Source organism: Panulirus ornatus, chromosome 48 (assembly GCF_036320965.1).
Source record: "Panulirus ornatus isolate Po-2019 chromosome 48, ASM3632096v1, whole genome shotgun sequence".
Taxonomy (NCBI): domain Eukaryota; kingdom Metazoa; phylum Arthropoda; class Malacostraca; order Decapoda; family Palinuridae; genus Panulirus; species Panulirus ornatus.
In genome coordinates, this window is record NC_092271.1 from 28,887,610 (window position 1) to 28,908,067 (window position 20,458).

At 40.6% G+C, this 20,458-nt stretch overlaps 1 protein-coding gene across 1 annotated transcript in view; it reads left to right on the forward strand.

The window, feature by feature from the left end:
• ebo (ellipsoid body open) overlaps nucleotides 1-20,458 on the forward strand; it is a 170,091-nt gene that overhangs the window by 110,639 nt on the left and 38,994 nt on the right. Inside the window, exons 14-15 of the mRNA XM_071690378.1 lie at nucleotides 4,556-4,730; nucleotides 9,402-9,539. Of these exons, the coding sequence (XP_071546479.1) occupies nucleotides 4,556-4,730; nucleotides 9,402-9,539 (313 nt within the window). The remainder of the gene's footprint in view (nucleotides 1-4,555; nucleotides 4,731-9,401; nucleotides 9,540-20,458) is intronic.

Below are 20,458 nucleotides of genomic sequence, written 5' to 3' on the forward strand. Positions count from 1 at the left end.
AGATCTTTTTCACTCCATCCTTCCACCTCCAATTTGGTCTCCCACTTCTCATTCCCTCCACCTCTGACACATATAATATCCTCTTTGTCAATCTTTCCTCACTCATTCTCTCCATGTGACCAAACCATTTCAAAACACCCTCTTCTGCTCTTTCAACCACACTCTTTTTATTACCACACATCTCTATTACCCTTTCATTACTTACTTGATCAAACCACCTCACACCACATATTGTCCTCAAACATCTCATTCCCAACACATCCACCCTCCTCCGCACAGCCTTATCTATAGCCCACACCGCGCAACAATATAACATTGTTGGAACCACTATTCTTTCAAACATACCCATTTTTGCTTTCCGAGATAATGTTTTCGCCTTCACACATTTTTCAAAACTCCCAGAATTTTTGCCCCCTAAGACTCACTTCCACTTCCATGGTTCCATCCACTGCCAAATCCACTCCCAGATATCTAAAACACTTCACTTCCTCCAGTTTTTCTCCATACATATATACACGCACACAATTCACACTGTCTGCCTTTATTCATTCCCATCGCCACCTCGCCACACATGGAATAACATCCCCCTCCCCCCTCATGTGTGCGAGGTGGCGCTAGGAAAAGACAACAAAGGCCCCATTCGTTCACACTCAGTCTCTAGCTGTCATGCAATAATGCCCCAAACCACAGCTCCCTTTCCACATCCAGGCCCCACAGAACTTTCCATGGTTTACCCCAGACGCTTCACATGCCCTGATTCAATCCATTGACAGCACGTCGACCCTGGTATACCACATCGATCCAATTCACTCTATTCCTTGCCAGCCTTTCACCCTCCTGCATGTTCAGGCCCCGATCACTGAAAATCTTTTTCACTCCATCTTTCCACCTCCAATTTGGTCTCCCACTTCTCCTCATTCCCTCCACCTCCGACACATATATCCTCTTGGTCAATCTTTCCTCACTCATTCTCTCCATGTGCCCAAACCATTTCAAAACATCCTCTTCTGCTCTCTCAACTAAGCTCTTTTTATTTCTACACATCTCTCTTACCCTTACATTACTTACTCGATCAAACCACCTCACACCACATATTGTCCTCAAACGTCTCATTTCCAGCACATCCACCCTCCTGCGCACAACTCTATCCATAGCCCATGCCTCGCAACCATACAACATTGTTGGAACCACTATTCCTTCAAACATAGCCATTTTTGCTTTCCAAGATAATGTTCTCGACTTCCACACATTCGTCAAGGCTCCCAGGATTTTCGCCCCTTCCCCCACCCTATGATTCACTTCCGCTTCCATGGTTCCATCCGCTTGTCCCTCAACCCTACTGTACCTAATAACCTTGCTCTTATTCACATCTACTCTTAACTTTCTTCTTTCACACACTTTACCAAACTCAGTCACCAGCTTATTATTATTATTATTAATATTATTTTTTTTTTTTTTATTATTTTCAAACTATTCGCCATTTCCCGCGTTAGCGAGGTAGCGTTAAGAACAGAGGACTGGGCCTTTTTCAGAATATCCTCACCTGGCCCCCTCTGTTCCTTCTTTTGGAAAATTAAAAAAAAAGCGAGAGGGGAGGATTTCCAGCCCCCCGCTCCCTCCCCTTTTAGTCGCCTTCTACGACACGCAGGGAATATGTGGGAAGTATTCTTAATCCCCTATCCCCTATCCCCAGGGATATTATTATTATTATTATTATTATTATTGCTACACTCATGTCAACCATTGGGGATAATAGTTTAGCCTGTTCTGACATTTATGATTTTACTTAGTCGGTTTGACAACAATGCCACAAGATTTTCACGTATATTTGCCTCTTAAGTTTTCCCACATGTCAGAGACATGCCATAATAAGTTTTCCTTGTTTTCCACAACCCCAGAGTCTGATTTCCAGGAAATATGTCATTCGTTGAAAGTTTATTCATAATGCATAATCATCACTAATATTCAAAATTGGCAGTATTACCCAGCACTATTTACCCCTCTGTGAGTGATAATTTCGTGTCATAATGCTTCGTTTCACACAGTCTTTAAAATGCAAACTATTTTGCTTGGTGATTATGGCTATATTCTTCACTCAAACAATAACTAATATGTGTTTAGTGTTACTTCAACTAATTGTCCTTCTTGATGAAATACAAGGAGAAATCCATCTAGTCGGGCAAGATGCCAGGTGTACCCACTGAGCAAAATTCACTGGATTTTGTGATGTCACTACTAAGTGTGCATATGCATACATATAAGTATATACATTTGTACATATTTATACTTTCTTGCTTTCATCCATTCCTGACACCATCCTGCCCCACAGGAAACAGCATCACCACCCCCTGCATCCGCAAAGTAACGCTAGGAAACAGACAAAGAAAGGCCACATCTTCTCATACTCATTCTCTAGCTGTCATGTGTGATACACCAAAACTACAGCTCTTTATCCATGTCCAGGCCTCATAGACCTTTCCATGGTTTACCCCTGATGTTTCACATACCTTGGTTCAGTCAATTGATGTAATGTTGATCCCAGTATAGCACATTGTTCCAATTCACTCTCTTCTTGCATGCCTTTCATCCTCCTGCATGTTCAGGCCCCAATCGCTTAGAATTGCTTTCACTCCATCCTTCCATCTCCAGTTTGGTCTTCTGGTTTTCCTTGTCCCCTCCACTTTTTCACACATATATCTTATTTGTCAACTTTTCCTCACTCATTCTCTCCATATATCTTTCTATCTATCTATCTATCCTATATCTCTGATGCCTTTTCCCACCTGGAACGGTGATAGATTCCCATAACTAACGAACTCTAATGCCACTTCTTAGACTTTAGTTCCTCATCCTTAACAAGCTCCTGGCAGAGGGCAACTTTAGCACAGTGTTTGCGGAGGCTCATACCTAATGTTCCTCCTGATTTCTTCTACCTAATGCTTCTGGCTAATGTTCCTCCCTACTACTACTACTACATAATGTTTCTACTTGATGCTCCAGCCTAAATGCTCCCACCTTCTGCTTCAATGTATTGCTCTTAATATTTTGCCAAAAGACCAGGCTAGTGCATACTGCTCTTTGAAGGAAAATGTAGAGTTACAAAGTATGAGATGTGTGAGTTAATTGTTGTCAAGAAGAGATCTTAAGTTTGAAAAAGAATGCCAGTAGTTTATATGTAGGTGAGGCAGAAAGAAAAGACAGCTAAGTGGGTCATAGGAGTGCAAATTGATAACCACTAGATTGCTGGCTCACCGTGCAGCTGTTCCTAACCCTCCTGATACCCAGGTGGGTAGTACTGGTAATATACATCCCTGGATGTTGGCTGCCTACGATCTACTACCTACCTTTTTGACAAGCAGGGAGTGAAATTGTTTATTTAACTTTATTTCATCTGTTTCTTAAAAGACAGAAGGGGTTGTAAAAGGTACCGAGTTTTGCACATTACAAACATAGATTATTCATATTATGTGTACAAAAAGAGTTTTATCTTATTTAGGTGTGGTGAATATGTATGAAAAAAATCTTAGATAGGTTATTCCTGGAGAAAGGGGAGAAAGAATACTTTCTGTGTATTCCTTGTATGTCATACTAGGCAACTAAAAGGGGTGGGAGCAAGTTGTGTGGAGATCCTCCCCTCCTGTTTTACTTTTCCAATAAAAGGAACAGAGAAGGGGGCCAAGTGAGGATTTATCCTGCTAAGGCTCAGTTATCACTTTTGACACTACCTTGGTGATGTGGGAACTGGCAAATATGGATGAAACAAAAAGTGTCATTATGTGAGTTAAATTAGTTGTAGTTTTTTAGTATTAAGATTCACTGCAGAAAAGTGAATCATTGACAGGTTTTTCCAGCCCCAACTAGTTATTACTCTTTCAGGCTATATGTTGTTTCCCAAACATCTTTCTTTTTCACTAATATTATATCATTACTAGTTACCCTGCTTATTTGGCTATACAGTAAACCCTCGATTTAATGGACCCCAACATAATGGATTTCAGATTTAGCGAACCAGGCAAATAATGACACAGTACATTGATTAATGATAATTAAAAGAAAAATTAATGCCACACCATGCGCATTTCATATCGCACTTGTTTTTGGTAGCGTGAGGTAGACTGAATAAAGACTACTGTACTACTACCACTATGATCATGGCAAAATACTCTTCAACTACACTCTCAAAAAGGTGAGTGAATGTTACCTATTCTTTATTATAATATGATAATTTTATATGATACAGTGCTGTGTATTGTATTAAAAAATGGCCATAAGTTACTTTCAGTTTGATAGACTTTGGGCATTAATGGACAACCCTTCCCCCCCCTGTTAGTCTGTTTATTCGAGGGCTTACTGTATATTGCAAAATCAATAGGTTTGAAGCACTTTATGAATGCTAGTACATAGATTATTTTTGTTATTGATTTTTATTTACTGATGATGGTTTCTTTAAGTTTATTGTTATTCAATAGGTTAATGCTTTCTTGTTTATACAGTAAATAGTTTTCTTTGGCATATAATGGATTTCTCATTGACAGAAAACCTCTTTTTTTTACAGTCATGCTCAAATTTTGTCCACTTTGAGAGCATGGGTGCACTGGCTGTCTCAGCTCTATGGTCAACAGTTTGTGCAGGTTTTCCCAGGAGGGACACAGACTCATCAGCATCAAGATACCTGTCATACAATAAACAAACAAATGCTTGTTGCTGCAACCAATGTTCTCAGTGTTGGGGTTTGTTTTAAATATCACATTTCTAATATTTCACGTGTGTGTGTGTGTGTGCGTGTGCGTGTTATTTGCTGTTTGTAATTACCTGTTTGTATTGTATGGGAGGGAGTTTTATACTCATGGGGCCCCATGTCTTGAACCTTCTATTACTATCATACCATTTCATAAATTTATTTATGCTGTTTTCATTAACCACATCTTTAGTCATTTTATTGCATTCCTCAGCCACTCATTTACTGTAAAAGTACTTCTTTCCATCTTTTTAACTAATTTTTTGCATAATTTCTTGGTGTGAGAGAGTATCATAAGACTGTAGGGATATTTTGGAAGGAGGTAAATAATGTGTAAAAGCCAAGACAACAAATGGGAACATCATTGAGGGGGGCAAAAAGGGAAGTGATAACAGGTAGTGATGAAGTAAGGAGGAGATGGAGTGAGTATTCTGAAGGACTGTTAAATGTGTTTGATGATAGTGTGATAGTTGTAGGGTGTTTTAGTCTGGGTGGTATTCAAAATATGAGTCATAGAGAGTGGTTTGGTTAGGTTAGAGATGAGGCAGTGAAAGCCTTGCGGAAGATGAAATATGGCAAGGCAATGGGAGTGGATGGCAGTTTAATTTATCAAGAAGGGGGGGTGACTGCATTGTTGAATGGTTGGTAAGGATATTCAGTGTATGAATGAATCATGGTGAAGTGCCTGAGGATTGGATGAATGCATGTATAGTGCCATTGTATAAAAGCAAAGGGGATAAAGGTGAGAGTTCAGACTACAGAGGTATAAGTTTGTTGAGTATACCTGATAAGTTGTGTGGGTGGGCATGTACAAAGGACCAGACTGGGGAGGAGTAGTGTGGTTTCAGAAGTTGTAGAGGTTGTATGGATCAGATGTTTGCTTTGAAGAATGCATGTGAGAAATACTTAGAAAAACAGATGAACTTGTACATGGCATTTATGGATCTGGAGAAGACATATGCAAAGGTTGATAGAGATGCTTTGTGGAAGGTCTTAAGAATATATGGTGTTGGAGGTAAACTGTTAGAAGCAGTAGGGAGTTTTTATCAAGGGTGTATTGGATGTGTACGAGTAGGCAGAGAGGAGAGTGAATAGTTCCCAGTGAAGGTCAGTCTGTGGCAGGGTTGTGTAATATCACCATGGCTGTTTGCTTTGTTTATGGATGGGTTGGTGAGGAAGGTAAATGCAAGAGTGGTGGAGAGGGATGAATATGGAGTCTGTTTGGGATGAGAGGGCCTGCTCTCTCAACCACACTCGTTGTATTACCACACATCTCTCTTACCCGTTCATTACTTACTTGATCAAACCACCTCACACCACATATTGTCCTCAAACATCTCATTTCCAACACATCCACCCTCCTCTGCACAACCCTATCTATAGCCCTCGACTCGCAACCATATAACGTTGTTGGAACCACTATTCCTTCAAACATGCCCATTTGTGCTTTCTGAGATAATGTTCTTACCTTCCACACATTTTTCAACGCTCCCCGAACTTTTGCCCCCTCCCCCACCCTGTGACTCACTTCCACTTCCATGGTTCCATCCACTGCCAAATCCACTCCCAGACATCTAAAACACTTCACTTCCTCCATTTTTTCTGCATTCAAACTTACCTCCCAATTAACTTGTCCTGTCCCTCAACCCTACTGTACCTAATAACCTTGCTCTTATTCACATTTACTCTCAGCTTTCTTCTTTCACACACTTTACCAAACTCAGTCACCAGCTTCTGCAGTTTCTCACCCAAATCAGCCACCAGTACTGTATCATCAGCAAATAACAACTGACTCACTTCCCAAGCACTCTCATCCACAACAGGCTGCATACTTGCCCCTCTCTCCAAAACTCTTGCATTCACCTCCCTAACAACCCCATCCACAAACAAATTAAACAACCATGGAGACATCACGCACCCTTGCTGCAAATTGACATTCACTGAGAACCAATCACTTTCCTCTCTTCCTACTTGCACACATGCCTTACATCCTCAATAAAAACTTTTCACTGCTTCCAGCAACTTGCCTCCCACACCATATACTCTTAATACCTTCCACAGAGCATCTCTGTCAACTCTATCATGTCTTCTCCAAATCCATAAATGCTACATACAAATCGATTTGTTTTTCTAAGTATTTCCCACATACATTCTTCAAAGCGAACACCTGATCCACACATCCACTACCACTTCTGAAACCACACTGCTCTTCCCCAATCTGATGCTCTGTACATGCCTTCACCCTCTCACTTAATACCCTCCCATATAATTTCCCAGGAATACTCAACAAACTTATACCTCTGTAATTTGAACACTCACCTTTATCCCCTTTGCTTTTGTACAATGGCACTATGCATGCATTCCGCCAATCCTCAGGCACTTCACCATGAACCATACATACATTGAATATCCTCACCAACCAGTCAACAACACAGTTACCCCCTTTTTTAATGGATTCTACTGCAATACCATCCAAACCTGCCGCCTTGCCGGCTTTCATCTTCCGCAAAGCATTCACTACCTCTTATCTGTTTAACAAATCATTCTCCGTAACCCTCTCACTTTGCACACCACCTTGACCAAAACACCCTATATCTGCCACTCTATCATCTAACATTCAACAAACCTTCAAAATAATCACTCCATCTCACATCACCACTACTTGTTATTACCTCCCCATTAACCCCCTTCGCCGATGTTCCCATTTGTTCTCTTGTCTTGCGCACTTTATTTACCTCCTTCCAAGACATCTTTTTATTCTCCCTAGAATTTAATACTTTCTCACCCCAACTCTCATTTGCCCTCTTTTTCACCTCTTGCCCCTTTCTCTTGACCTCCTGCCTCTTTCTTTTATACTTCTCCCAGTCATTTGCACTATTTCCCTGCAGAAATCATCCAAATGCCTCTCTCTTCTCTTTCACTAATAATCTTACTTCTTCACCCCACCACTCACTACCCTTTCTAATCTGCCCACCTCTCACGCTTCTCGTGCTACAAGCATCTTTTGTGCAAGCCATTACTGCTTCCCTAAATACATCCCATTCCTCCCCCACTCCCCTTATGTCCTTTGTTCTCACCTTTTTTGATTCTGCACTCAGTCTCTCCTGGTACTTCCTCACACAAGTCTCCTTCCCAAGCATACTTACTCTCACCATTCTCTTCACCCCAACATTCTCTCTTCTTTTCTGAAAACCTCTATAGATCTTCACCTTTGCCTCCACAAGATAATGATCAAACATCCCTCCAGTTACACCTCTCAGCACATTAACCTCCAAAAGTCTTTCTTTCATGTGCCTATCAATTTACACGTAATCCAATAACACGCTCTGGCCATCTCTCCTACTTATATATGTATTCTTATGTATATCTCATATTAAACCAGGTATTCCCAAGCATCAGTCCTTTTTCAGCACACAAATCTATGAGCTCTTCACTATTTCCATTTACAACACTGAACACCAAATGTACACCAATTATTCCCTCAACTGCCACATTACTCACCTTTGCATTCAAATCACCCATCACAAATATATACATATGCTTTTAGATAACCATAGTTGAGAAATGTAGGGTTTTAAGGATGGAAAACTATTTCTTTATGTTAAGCTTTCATCTGTTTCACTTTCCCTCCTTCCTCTCTTTTCTTTTTGAAAAACCATACCTTGATCTTAGATAGTGATAATCCCAAAGCATAGTTACTAGACATCACTGAATGAATGTGGCTGAGAGACTGTTTGATCTCATTAAAGCTCCATTTCATAGCATCATAGGGCTGGGTTTAATTACCCATTTTTAGTGCATGAGGAGGGGATTTTACACTTGGGAACCCCCATTTCTTGAGCATTCTATTATACAACTTAAATATATGTATGCTGTTTGCAGTAACAGTGTGTTGTTGTATGGTCATTGAATGATGTAAACAAATGTTTGCAGACTGCATATGTTTTATGATGCTTGTGAGAGGTGAATCATCATGGATACACTTCATTTTGGAGAGTGAAATGATGTTTTAACCTCTCACTAAGCAAGTGCTTTTTCAGATGTGCTTGAAGGCTCTGCTGGTAGAGAAATAGTTTTTCATCCTTTAAATTCTACATTCTTATGTATTTATGAATGACATTTTAAGAAAAATCTCAAAGATTTTTTTAAACCATCCCTTCTGTCAACCACCAAAACTCATTGTCTTTTCATAGAAAATTTGTTAAAATGGCTTGAAATCTGCATATCATTCACTATCCAACTCATTTACAGCACACATGCATAACCTCAGTCTTTCCGTTTTATTGCTTGTGCAGTTTTTTCTTCAGATCCTCATTTGCCTAATTTTGAAGCTGTTAAGAATTCTTTGTGCTTCCTTTCAATTGCTCATTTACTACTTTAGATGACTAATTAGGGTGTTACTGGACTCTGCTAGCATGAGGTTACTTTGTGAGTGAAAAGTCACCCTTGTTGAAGCTGCATCATTGGGAATAGTCTTGTTAAAGAACTCACTCTAAAGAAGTCCATATTTCTCTGCTAATGGCAATAGTGCTGCCTTGGGCAGCAGGGAGTTTTAGAAAGACATTGTGTGCAAAATTAAGACTTTCATAGAAGGAGGTTCTGGGGTACTTGTAAATAAAGTAATTGAATGGATGACTAATTGGTCTTTTTCTGCATCATTCAGGCTCCTCCACTTATTGTGAACTGTGGGGTTCAGCTACTACTCTCATTGTCTGTGATGGTACGCTCCCCCATAGCGCTGGAGATGAATCAAGTCCAGTCTTTATATGTACAAGCTCTGTCAGTATCCTCAGATTTGAAGGTTTGTGTATACTTAAAATACTGATATCTATTTCCAAAAGAGGTAAGATTTTGTTGTTTGTATTTTCACAGTCTGTTTCCCATGAAGGTAAGGTTTTGTTGTTTTGTATATTTTCATAATAACAATTTCAGAAGAGATAAGATGTACAGATGGCAGGTGCTAGACCCTTTACCATATAGGATATGACAATATGCTGCTTACAAGAGCATTTCCTTGAGGTGTCTTTCTGGGAAATTTATGTATATATGGATAGGGGAGAAAGAATACTTCCCATGTATTCCCTGCGTGTCGTAGAAGGCAACTAAAAGGGAAGGGAGCGGGGGGCTGGAAATCCTCCCCTCTCAGTTTTTTTAATTTTCCAAAAGAAGGGACAGAGAAGGGGGCCAGGTGAGGATATTCCCTCAAAGGTCCAGTCCTCTGTTCTTAACGCAATCTCGCTAATGCGGGAAATGGCGAATAGTATGAAAGAAAGATATATATATATATATATATCTAACAACTTGCCTCCCACACAATATACTCTTAATACCTTCCACAGAGCATCTCTATCAGCTCTATCATATGCCTTCTCCAGATCCATAAATGCTACATACAAATCCATTTGCCTTTCTAAGTATTTCTCACATACATTCTTCAAAGCAAACACCTGATCCACACATCCTCTACCACTTCTGAAACCACACTGCTCTTCCCCAGTCTGATGCTCTGTACATGCCTTCACCCTCTCAATCAATACCCCCCCATATAATTTCCCAGGAATACTCAACGAACTTATACCTCTGTAATTTGAGCACTCACCTTTGTCCCCTTTGCCTTTGTACAATGGCACTATGTGAGCATTCCGCCAATCCTCAGGCACTTCACCATGAATCTTTTTTTTTTTTTTTTTCTTTGTCGCTGTCTCCCGCATTTGCGAGGTAACGCAAGGAAACAGACGAAAGAAATAGCCCAACCCACCCCCATACACATGTATATACATACGTCCACACACGGAAATATGCATACCTACACAGCTTTCCATGGTTTACCCTAGACGCTTCACATGCCCTGATTCAATCCACTGACAGCACGTCAACCCTGGTATACCACATCGATCCAATTCACTCTATTCCTTGCCCTCCTTTCACTCTCCTGCATGTTCAGGCCCTGATCACACAAAATCTTTTTCACTCCATCTTTCCACCTCCAATTTGGTCTCCCACTTCTCGTTCCCTCCACCTCCGACACATATATCCTCTTGGTCAATCTTTCCTCACTCATTCTCTCCATGTGCCCAAACCATTTCAAAACACCCTCTTCTGCTCTCTCAACCACGCTCTTTTTATTTCCACACATCTCTCTTACCCTAACGTTACTTACTCGATCAAACCACCTCACACCACATATTGTCCTCAAACATCTCATTTCCCACACATCCATCCTCCTGCGCACAACTCTATCCATAGCCCACGCCTCGCAACCATACAACATTGTTGGAACCACTATTCCTTCAAACATACCCATTTTTGCTTTCCGAGATAATGTTCTCGACTTCCACACATTCTTCAAGGATTTTTGCCCCCTCCCCCACCCTATGATCCACTTCTGCTTCCATGGTTCCATCCACTGCCAGATCCACTCCCAGATATCTAAAACACTTTACTTCCTCCAGTTTTGCTCCATTCAAACTTACCTCCCAATTGACTTGACCCTCAACCCTACTGTACCTAATAACCTTGCTCTTATTCACATTTACTCTTAACTTTCTTCTTTCACACACTTTACCAAACTCAGTCACCAGCTTCTGCAGTTTCTCACATGAATCAGCCACCAGCGCTGTATCATCAGCGAACAACAACTGACTCACTTCCCAAGCTCTCTCATCCCCAACAGACTTCATACTTGCCCCTCTTTCCAAAACTCTTGCATTCACCTCCCTAACAACCCCATCCATAAACAAATTAAACAACCATGGAGACATCACACACCCCTGCCGCAAACCTACATTCACTGAGAACCAATCACTTTCCTCTCTTCCTACACGTACACATGCCTTACATCCTCGATAAAAACTTTTCACTGCTTCTGACAACTTGCCTCCCACACCATATATTCTTAATACCTTCCACAGAGCATCTCTATCAACTCTATCATATGCCTTCTCCAGATCCATAAATGCTACATACAAATCCATTTGCTTTTCTAAGTATTTCTCACATACATTCTTCAAAGCGAAGAACTGATCCACACATCCTCTACAACTTCTGAAACCACACTGCTCTTCCCCAATCTGATGCTCTGTACATGCCTTCACCCTCTCAATCAGTACCCTCCCATATAATTTCCCAGGAATACTCAACAAACTTATACCTCTGTAATTTGAGCACTCACTCTTATCCCCTTTGCCTTTGTACAATGGTACTATGCACGCATTCCGCCAATCCTTAGGCACCTCACCATGAGTCATGCATACATTAAATAACCTTACCAACCAGTCAATAATACAGTCACCCCCTTTTTTAATAAATTCCACTGCAATACCATCCAAACCTGCTGCCTTGCCGGCTTTCATCTTCCGCAAAGCTTTTACTACCTCTTCTCTGTTTACCAAATCATTTTCCCTAACCCTCTCACTTTGCACACCACCTCGACCAAAACACCCTATATCTGCCACTCTATCATCAAACACATTCAACAAACCTTCAAAATACTCACTCCATCTCCTTCTCACATCACCACTACTTGTTATCACCTCCCCATTTGCGCCCTTCACTGAAGTTCCCATTTGCTCCCTTGTCTTACGCACTTTATTTACCTCCTTCCAGAACATCTTTTTATTCTCCCTAAAATTTAATGATACTCTCTCACCCCAACTCTCATTTGCCCTCTTTTTCACCTCTTGCACCTTTCTCTTGACCTCCTGTCTCTTTCTTTTATACCTCTCCCACTCATTTCCACCCATTCCCTGCAAAAATCGTCCAAATGCCTCTCTCTTCTCTTTCACTAATAATCTTACTTCTTCATCCCACCACTCACTACCCTTTCTAATCAACCCACCTCCCACTCTTCTCATGCCACAAGCATGTTTTGCGCAATCCATCACTGATTCCCTAAATACATCCCATTCCTCCCCCACTCCCCTTACTTCCATTGTTCTCACCTTTTCCCATTCTGTACTCAGTCTCTCCTGGTACTTCCTCACACAAGTCTCCTTCCCAAGCTCACTTACTCTCACCATCCTCTTCACCCCAACATTCACTCTTCTTTTCTGAAAACCCATACAAATCTTCACCTTAGCCTCCACAAGATAATGATCAGACATCCCTCCAGTTGCACCTCTCAGCACATTAACATCCAAAAGTCTCTCTTTCGTGCGCCTGTCAATTAACACGTAATCCAATAACGCTCTCTGGCTATCTCTCCTACTTACATACGTATACTTATGTATATCTCGCTTTTTAAACTCACTGAATGAATGTGGCTGAGAGACTGTTTGATCTCATTAAAGCCCCTTTTTCTTTAGCATATAGGGCGGGGTTTTTAATTCCCCATTTTTAGTTTTTTGAGGGGGGGGTTTTTACATTGGGGAACCCCCATTTCTTGGCATTCTATTTTTACAACTTAAAATTATATGTAGCTGTTTTGAAGTAAACAGTGTGTTTTTGTAGGGGTCATTGAATGAGGGTAAACAAATGTTTGCAGACTGCATATTTTTATGTTGTTTTTGTGAGAGGTAAATTTTAATTCATGGATACACTTCATTTTGGAGAGTGAAAATGATGTTTTAACCTCTCACAAAGCAAGTGCTTTTTCAGATGTGTTTTAAAGGGCTTGTGGTAGGGGAAATAGTTTTTCACCCTTTTAAATTTTTTACATTCTTATGTATTTAGAAATGACTTTTTAAAAAAAAATTTCTCAAAGATTTTTTTAAACCATCCCTTCTAAAAACCCAAACCAAAACTCTTTGGGCCCATTTTTGAAAATTTTTTTAAAATGGCTTGAAATTTTGCATATTTTCACTATCCAACTCATTTCCCAGCAAACAGCAAAAATTTCAGTTTTTCCGTTTTATTGTTGTGCAGTTTTTTCTTCAGATCCTCTTTTTTGCCAAATTTTGAAGTTTGTTAAGAATTTTTTGGGTGCTTCCTTTCAATTGCTCTTTTTACTACTTTAAAATGACTAATTAGGGGTGTTACGGGGACTTGCTAGCATGGGGTTTTCCCTTTGTGATTTGAAAAGTCACCCTTGTTGAAGCTTTTTTCATTGGGGAATATCCTTTTTAAAAGGGAACTCACTCAAAAGGGAAGGCCCATTTTTCTCTTTTAAGGGCCCCAATAGTGCTGTTGGGGCCCGGGCAGGGATTTTTTAGAAAGACTTTGTGTGCAAAATTTAAAAACTTTTTAAAATTTAGAAAGGGGAAAAGGGGTTCGGGGGGGACTTAAAAATTTTAAAGTAATTGAATGGTTTAAAATAATTGGTTTTTTCTGCATCATTCAGGCTCCTCCACTTTTTGTGAAGGGTGGGGTTTCAGTTTAACTACCTTCATTGTTGTGATGGTACGCCCCCCCTTTGCCCCGGAGAGAATCAAGTCCAGTCTTTATTTTTTCAAGCTCTTTTTCAGTATCCCCCGATTGGAAGGTTTGTGTTTTTACTTAAAATACTGTTATCTTTTTCCCAAAAGAGGTAAGATTTTGTTTTTTTGTATTTTCACGTCTTTTTCCCCAAATAAAGGGTTTAAAGGTTTTGTTGTTTTGTAAAAATTTTTTTTTAAAAACAATTTCAAAAAAGAATAAGATTTTTACAGAGGGCAGGGGGGGCTAGACCCTTTACCTATAGGATATGACAATATGTGCTTACAAGAGCATTTCCTTGGGGTGCCCTTTTCGGGAAATTTAAATGAATAAGGGGATAGGGGGGGAAAGAATACTTCCCCATGTATTCCCTGCGTGTCGTAAAAGGCAACAAAAGGGGAAGGGAGGGGGGGGTTTGGAAATCCCCCCTCTCAGTTTTTTTAATTTTCCAAAAAGAAGGGACAGAAAAGGGGGGCCAGGTGAGGTTTTTCCCCCTAAAAAGGCCCAAAGGTCCTCTGTTTTAACGCAATCTCGCTAATGGGGGAAAGGCGAATAGTTTGAAAGAAAAATATATATATATATATATATCTAACAACTTGCCTCCCACACAAATTTCTCTTTTAAAACCTTCCACAGAGCATTTTCTATCGCTCTATTTTATATGCCTTCTCCAAAATCCATAAAGCTTTCCCTACAAATCCCTTTGCCTTTCTAAATATTTTTCACATAATTCTTCAAAACAAAAACCTGATCCCCCACTTCCCTACCACTTCTGAAAAACCCCACTGCCCCTTCCCCAGTCCGATGCTCTGTACATGCCTTCACCCCCTCAATCCCAAAACCCCCCCCTATAATTTCCCAAAGGAAAAAATCAACGAACTTAAAAACCTCCGGGGAATTTGAGCACTCACCTTTGTCCCCTTTGCCTTTGTACAATGGCACTTTGTGGGGCATTCCGCCAATCCTCAGGCACTTCACCATGAATCTTTTTTTTTTTTTTTTTTTTTTGTCGCGGGCTCCCGCATTTGCGAGGGAACGCAAGGAAAAAGGGCGAAAGAAATAGCCCAACCCCCCCCAAAAACATGTTTATACATACGTCCACAAACGGAAAAAATGCTTTTTTACACAGCTTTCCCTGGTTTACCCCAGACGCTTCACATGCCCTGGATTCCAAAACCACTTTACCCCGCACGTCAAACCCCGGGAAACCCCCATCGAACCCAAAATTACCTTTCCTTGCCCCCCCTTTTTTTTCTCCGCATGTTCAGCCCTGTCACACAAAATCTTTTTTCACTCCATCTTTCCACCTCCAATTTGGTTTTCCCACTTTTTCGGGTTTCCCTTCCCCCTCCCAAAACATATATCCTCTTGGTTTAACTTTCCCCACTCATTCTCTCCATTTTGGCCCCAAAACCCTTTCAAAACACCCTCTTCTGCTCTCTCAACCACACTCGTTGTATTACCACACATCTCTCTTACCCGTTCATTACTTACTTGATCAAACCACCTCACACCACATATTGTCCTCAAACATCTCATTTCCAACACATCCACCCTCCTCTGCACAACCCTATCTATAGCCCTCGACTCGCAACCATATAACGTTGTTGGAACCACTATTCCTTCAAACATGCCCATTTGTGCTTTCTGAGATAATGTTCTTACCTTCCACACATTTTTCAACGCTCCCCGAACTTTTGCCCCCTCCCCCACCCTGTGACTCACTTCCACTTCCATGGTTCCATCCACTGCCAAATCCACTCCCAGACATCTAAAACACTTCACTTCCTCCATTTTTTCTGCATTCAAACTTACCTCCCAATTAACTTGTCCTGTCCCTCAACCCTACTGTACCTAATAACCTTGCTCTTATTCACATTTACTCTCAGCTTTCTTCTTTCACACACTTTACCAAACTCAGTCACCAGCTTCTGCAGTTTCTCACCCAAATCAGCCACCAGTACTGTATCATCAGCAAATAACAACTGACTCACTTCCCAAGCACTCTCATCCACAACAGGCTGCATACTTGCCCCTCTCTCCAAAACTCTTGCATTCACCTCCCTAACAACCCCATCCACAAACAAATTAAACAACCATGGAGACATCACGCACCCTTGCTGCAAATTGACATTCACTGAGAACCAATCACTTTCCTCTCTTCCTACTTGCACACATGCCTTACATCCTCAATAAAAACTTTTCACTGCTTCCAGCAACTTGCCTCCCACACCATATACTCTTAATACCTTCCACAGAGCATCTCTGTCAACTCTATCATGTCTTCTCCAAATCCATAAATGCTACATACAAATCGATTTGTTTTTCTAAGTATTTCCCACATACATTCTTCAAAGCGAACACCTGATCCACACATCCACTACCACTTCTGAAACCACACTGCTCTTCCCCAATCTGATGCTCTGTACATGCCTTCACCCTCTCACTTAATACCCTCCCATATAATTTCCCAGGAATACTCAACAAACTTATACCTCTGTAATTTGAACACTCACCTTTATCCCCTTTGCTTTTGTACAATGGCACTATGCATGCATTCCGCCAATCCTCAGGCACTTCACCATGAACCATACATACATTGAATATCCTCACCAACCAGTCAACAACACAGTTACCCCCTTTTTTAATGGATTCTACTGCAATACCATCCAAACCTGCCGCCTTGCCGGCTTTCATCTTCCGCAAAGCATTCACTACCTCTTATCTGTTTAACAAATCATTCTCCGTAACCCTCTCACTTTGCACACCACCTTGACCAAAACACCCTATATCTGCCACTCTATCATCTAACATTCAACAAACCTTCAAAATAATCACTCCATCTCACATCACCACTACTTGTTATTACCTCCCCATTAACCCCCTTCGCCGATGTTCCCATTTGTTCTCTTGTCTTGCGCACTTTATTTACCTCCTTCCAAGACATCTTTTTATTCTCCCTAGAATTTAATACTTTCTCACCCCAACTCTCATTTGCCCTCTTTTTCACCTCTTGCCCCTTTCTCTTGACCTCCTGCCTCTTTCTTTTATACTTCTCCCAGTCATTTGCACTATTTCCCTGCAGAAATCATCCAAATGCCTCTCTCTTCTCTTTCACTAATAATCTTACTTCTTCACCCCACCACTCACTACCCTTTCTAATCTGCCCACCTCTCACGCTTCTCGTGCTACAAGCATCTTTTGTGCAAGCCATTACTGCTTCCCTAAATACATCCCATTCCTCCCCCACTCCCCTTATGTCCTTTGTTCTCACCTTTTTTGATTCTGCACTCAGTCTCTCCTGGTACTTCCTCACACAAGTCTCCTTCCCAAGCATACTTACTCTCACCATTCTCTTCACCCCAACATTCTCTCTTCTTTTCTGAAAACCTCTATAGATCTTCACCTTTGCCTCCACAAGATAATGATCAAACATCCCTCCAGTTACACCTCTCAGCACATTAACCTCCAAAAGTCTTTCTTTCATGTGCCTATCAATTTACACGTAATCCAATAACACGCTCTGGCCATCTCTCCTACTTATATATGTATTCTTATGTATATCTCATATTAAACCAGGTATTCCCAAGCATCAGTCCTTTTTCAGCACACAAATCTATGAGCTCTTCACTATTTCCATTTACAACACTGAACACCAAATGTACACCAATTATTCCCTCAACTGCCACATTACTCACCTTTGCATTCAAATCACCCATCACAAATATATACATATGCTTTTAGATAACCATAGTTGAGAAATGTAGGGTTTTAAGGATGGAAAACTATTTCTTTATGTTAAGCTTTCATCTGTTTCACTTTCCCTCCTTCCTCTCTTTTCTTTTTGAAAAACCATACCTTGATCTTAGATAGTGATAATCCCAAAGCATAGTTACTAGACATCACTGAATGAATGTGGCTGAGAGACTGTTTGATCTCATTAAAGCTCCATTTCATAGCATCATAGGGCTGGGTTTAATTACCCATTTTTAGTGCATGAGGAGGGGATTTTACACTTGGGAACCCCCATTTCTTGAGCATTCTATTATACAACTTAAATATATGTATGCTGTTTGCAGTAACAGTGTGTTGTTGTATGGTCATTGAATGATGTAAACAAATGTTTGCAGACTGCATATGTTTTATGATGCTTGTGAGAGGTGAATCATCATGGATACACTTCATTTTGGAGAGTGAAATGATGTTTTAACCTCTCACTAAGCAAGTGCTTTTTCAGATGTGCTTTAAGGCTCTGCTGGTAGAGAAATAGTTTTTCATCCTTTAAATTCTACATTCTTATGTATTTATGAATGACATTTTAAGAAAAATCTCAAAGATTTTTTTAAACCATCCCTTCTGTCAACCACCAAAACTCATTGTCTTTTCATAGAAAATTTGTTAAAATGGCTTGAAATCTGCATATCATTCACTATCCAACTCATTTACAGCACACATGCATAACCTCAGTCTTTCCGTTTTATTGCTTGTGCAGTTTTTTCTTCAGATCCTCATTTGCCTAATTTTGAAGCTGTTAAGAATTCTTTGTGCTTCCTTTCAATTGCTCATTTACTACTTTAGATGACTAATTAGGGTGTTACTGGACTCTGCTAGCATGAGGTTACTTTGTGAGTGAAAAGTCACCCTTGTTGAAGCTGCATCATTGGGAATAGTCTTGTTAAAGAACTCACTCTAAAGAAGTCCATATTTCTCTGCTAATGGCAATAGTGCTGCCTTGGGCAGCAGGGAGTTTTAGAAAGACATTGTGTGCAAAATTAAGACTTTCATAGAAGGAGGTTCTGGGGTACTTGTAAATAAAGTAATTGAATGGATGACTAATTGGTCTTTTTCTGCATCATTCAGGCTCCTCCACTTATTGTGAACTGTGGGGTTCAGCTACTACTCTCATTGTCTGTGATGGTACGCTCCCCCATAGCGCTGGAGATGAATCAAGTCCAGTCTTTATATGTACAAGCTCTGTCAGTATCCTCAGATTTGAAGGTTTGTGTATACTTAAAATACTGATATCTATTTCCAAAAGAGGTAAGATTTTGTTGTTTGTATTTTCACAGTCTGTTTCCCATGAAGGTAAGGTTTTGTTGTTTTGTATATTTTCATAATAACAATTTCAGAAGAGATAAGATGTACAGATGGCAGGTGCTAGACCCTTTACCATATAGGATATGACAATATGCTGCTTACAAGAGCATTTCCTTGAGGTGTCTTTCTGGGAAATTTATGTATATATGGATAGGGGAGAAAGAATACTTCCCATGTATTCCCTGCGTGTCGTAGAAGGCAACTAAAAGGGAAGGGAGCGGGGGGCTGGAAATCCTCCCCTCTCAGTTTTTTTAATTTTCCAAAAGAAGGGACAGAGAAGGGGGCCAGGTGAGGATATTCCCTCAAAGGTCCAGTCCTCTGTTCTTAACGCAATCTCGCTAATGCGGGAAATGGCGAATAGTATGAAAGAAAGATATATATATATATATATATCTAACAACTTGCCTCCCACACAATATACTCTTAATACCTTCCACAGAGCATCTCTATCAGCTCTATCATATGCCTTCTCCAGATCCATAAATGCTACATACAAATCCATTTGCCTTTCTAAGTATTTCTCACATACATTCTTCAAAGCAAACACCTGATCCACACATCCTCTACCACTTCTGAAACCACACTGCTCTTCCCCAGTCTGATGCTCTGTACATGCCTTCACCCTCTCAATCAATACCCCCCCATATAATTTCCCAGGAATACTCAACGAACTTATACCTCTGTAATTTGAGCACTCACCTTTGTCCCCTTTGCCTTTGTACAATGGCACTATGTGAGCATTCCGCCAATCCTCAGGCACTTCACCATGAATCTTTTTTTTTTTTTTTTTCTTTGTCGCTGTCTCCCGCATTTGCGAGGTAACGCAAGGAAACAGACGAAAGAAATAGCCCAACCCACCCCCATACACATGTATATACATACGTCCACACACGGAAATATGCATACCTACACAGCTTTCCATGGTTTACCCTAGACGCTTCACATGCCCTGATTCAATCCACTGACAGCACGTCAACCCTGGTATACCACATCGATCCAATTCACTCTATTCCTTGCCCTCCTTTCACTCTCCTGCATGTTCAGGCCCTGATCACACAAAATCTTTTTCACTCCATCTTTCCACCTCCAATTTGGTCTCCCACTTCTCGTTCCCTCCACCTCCGACACATATATCCTCTTGGTCAATCTTTCCTCACTCATTCTCTCCATGTGCCCAAACCATTTCAAAACACCCTCTTCTGCTCTCTCAACCACGCTCTTTTTATTTCCACACATCTCTCTTACCCTAACGTTACTTACTCGATCAAACCA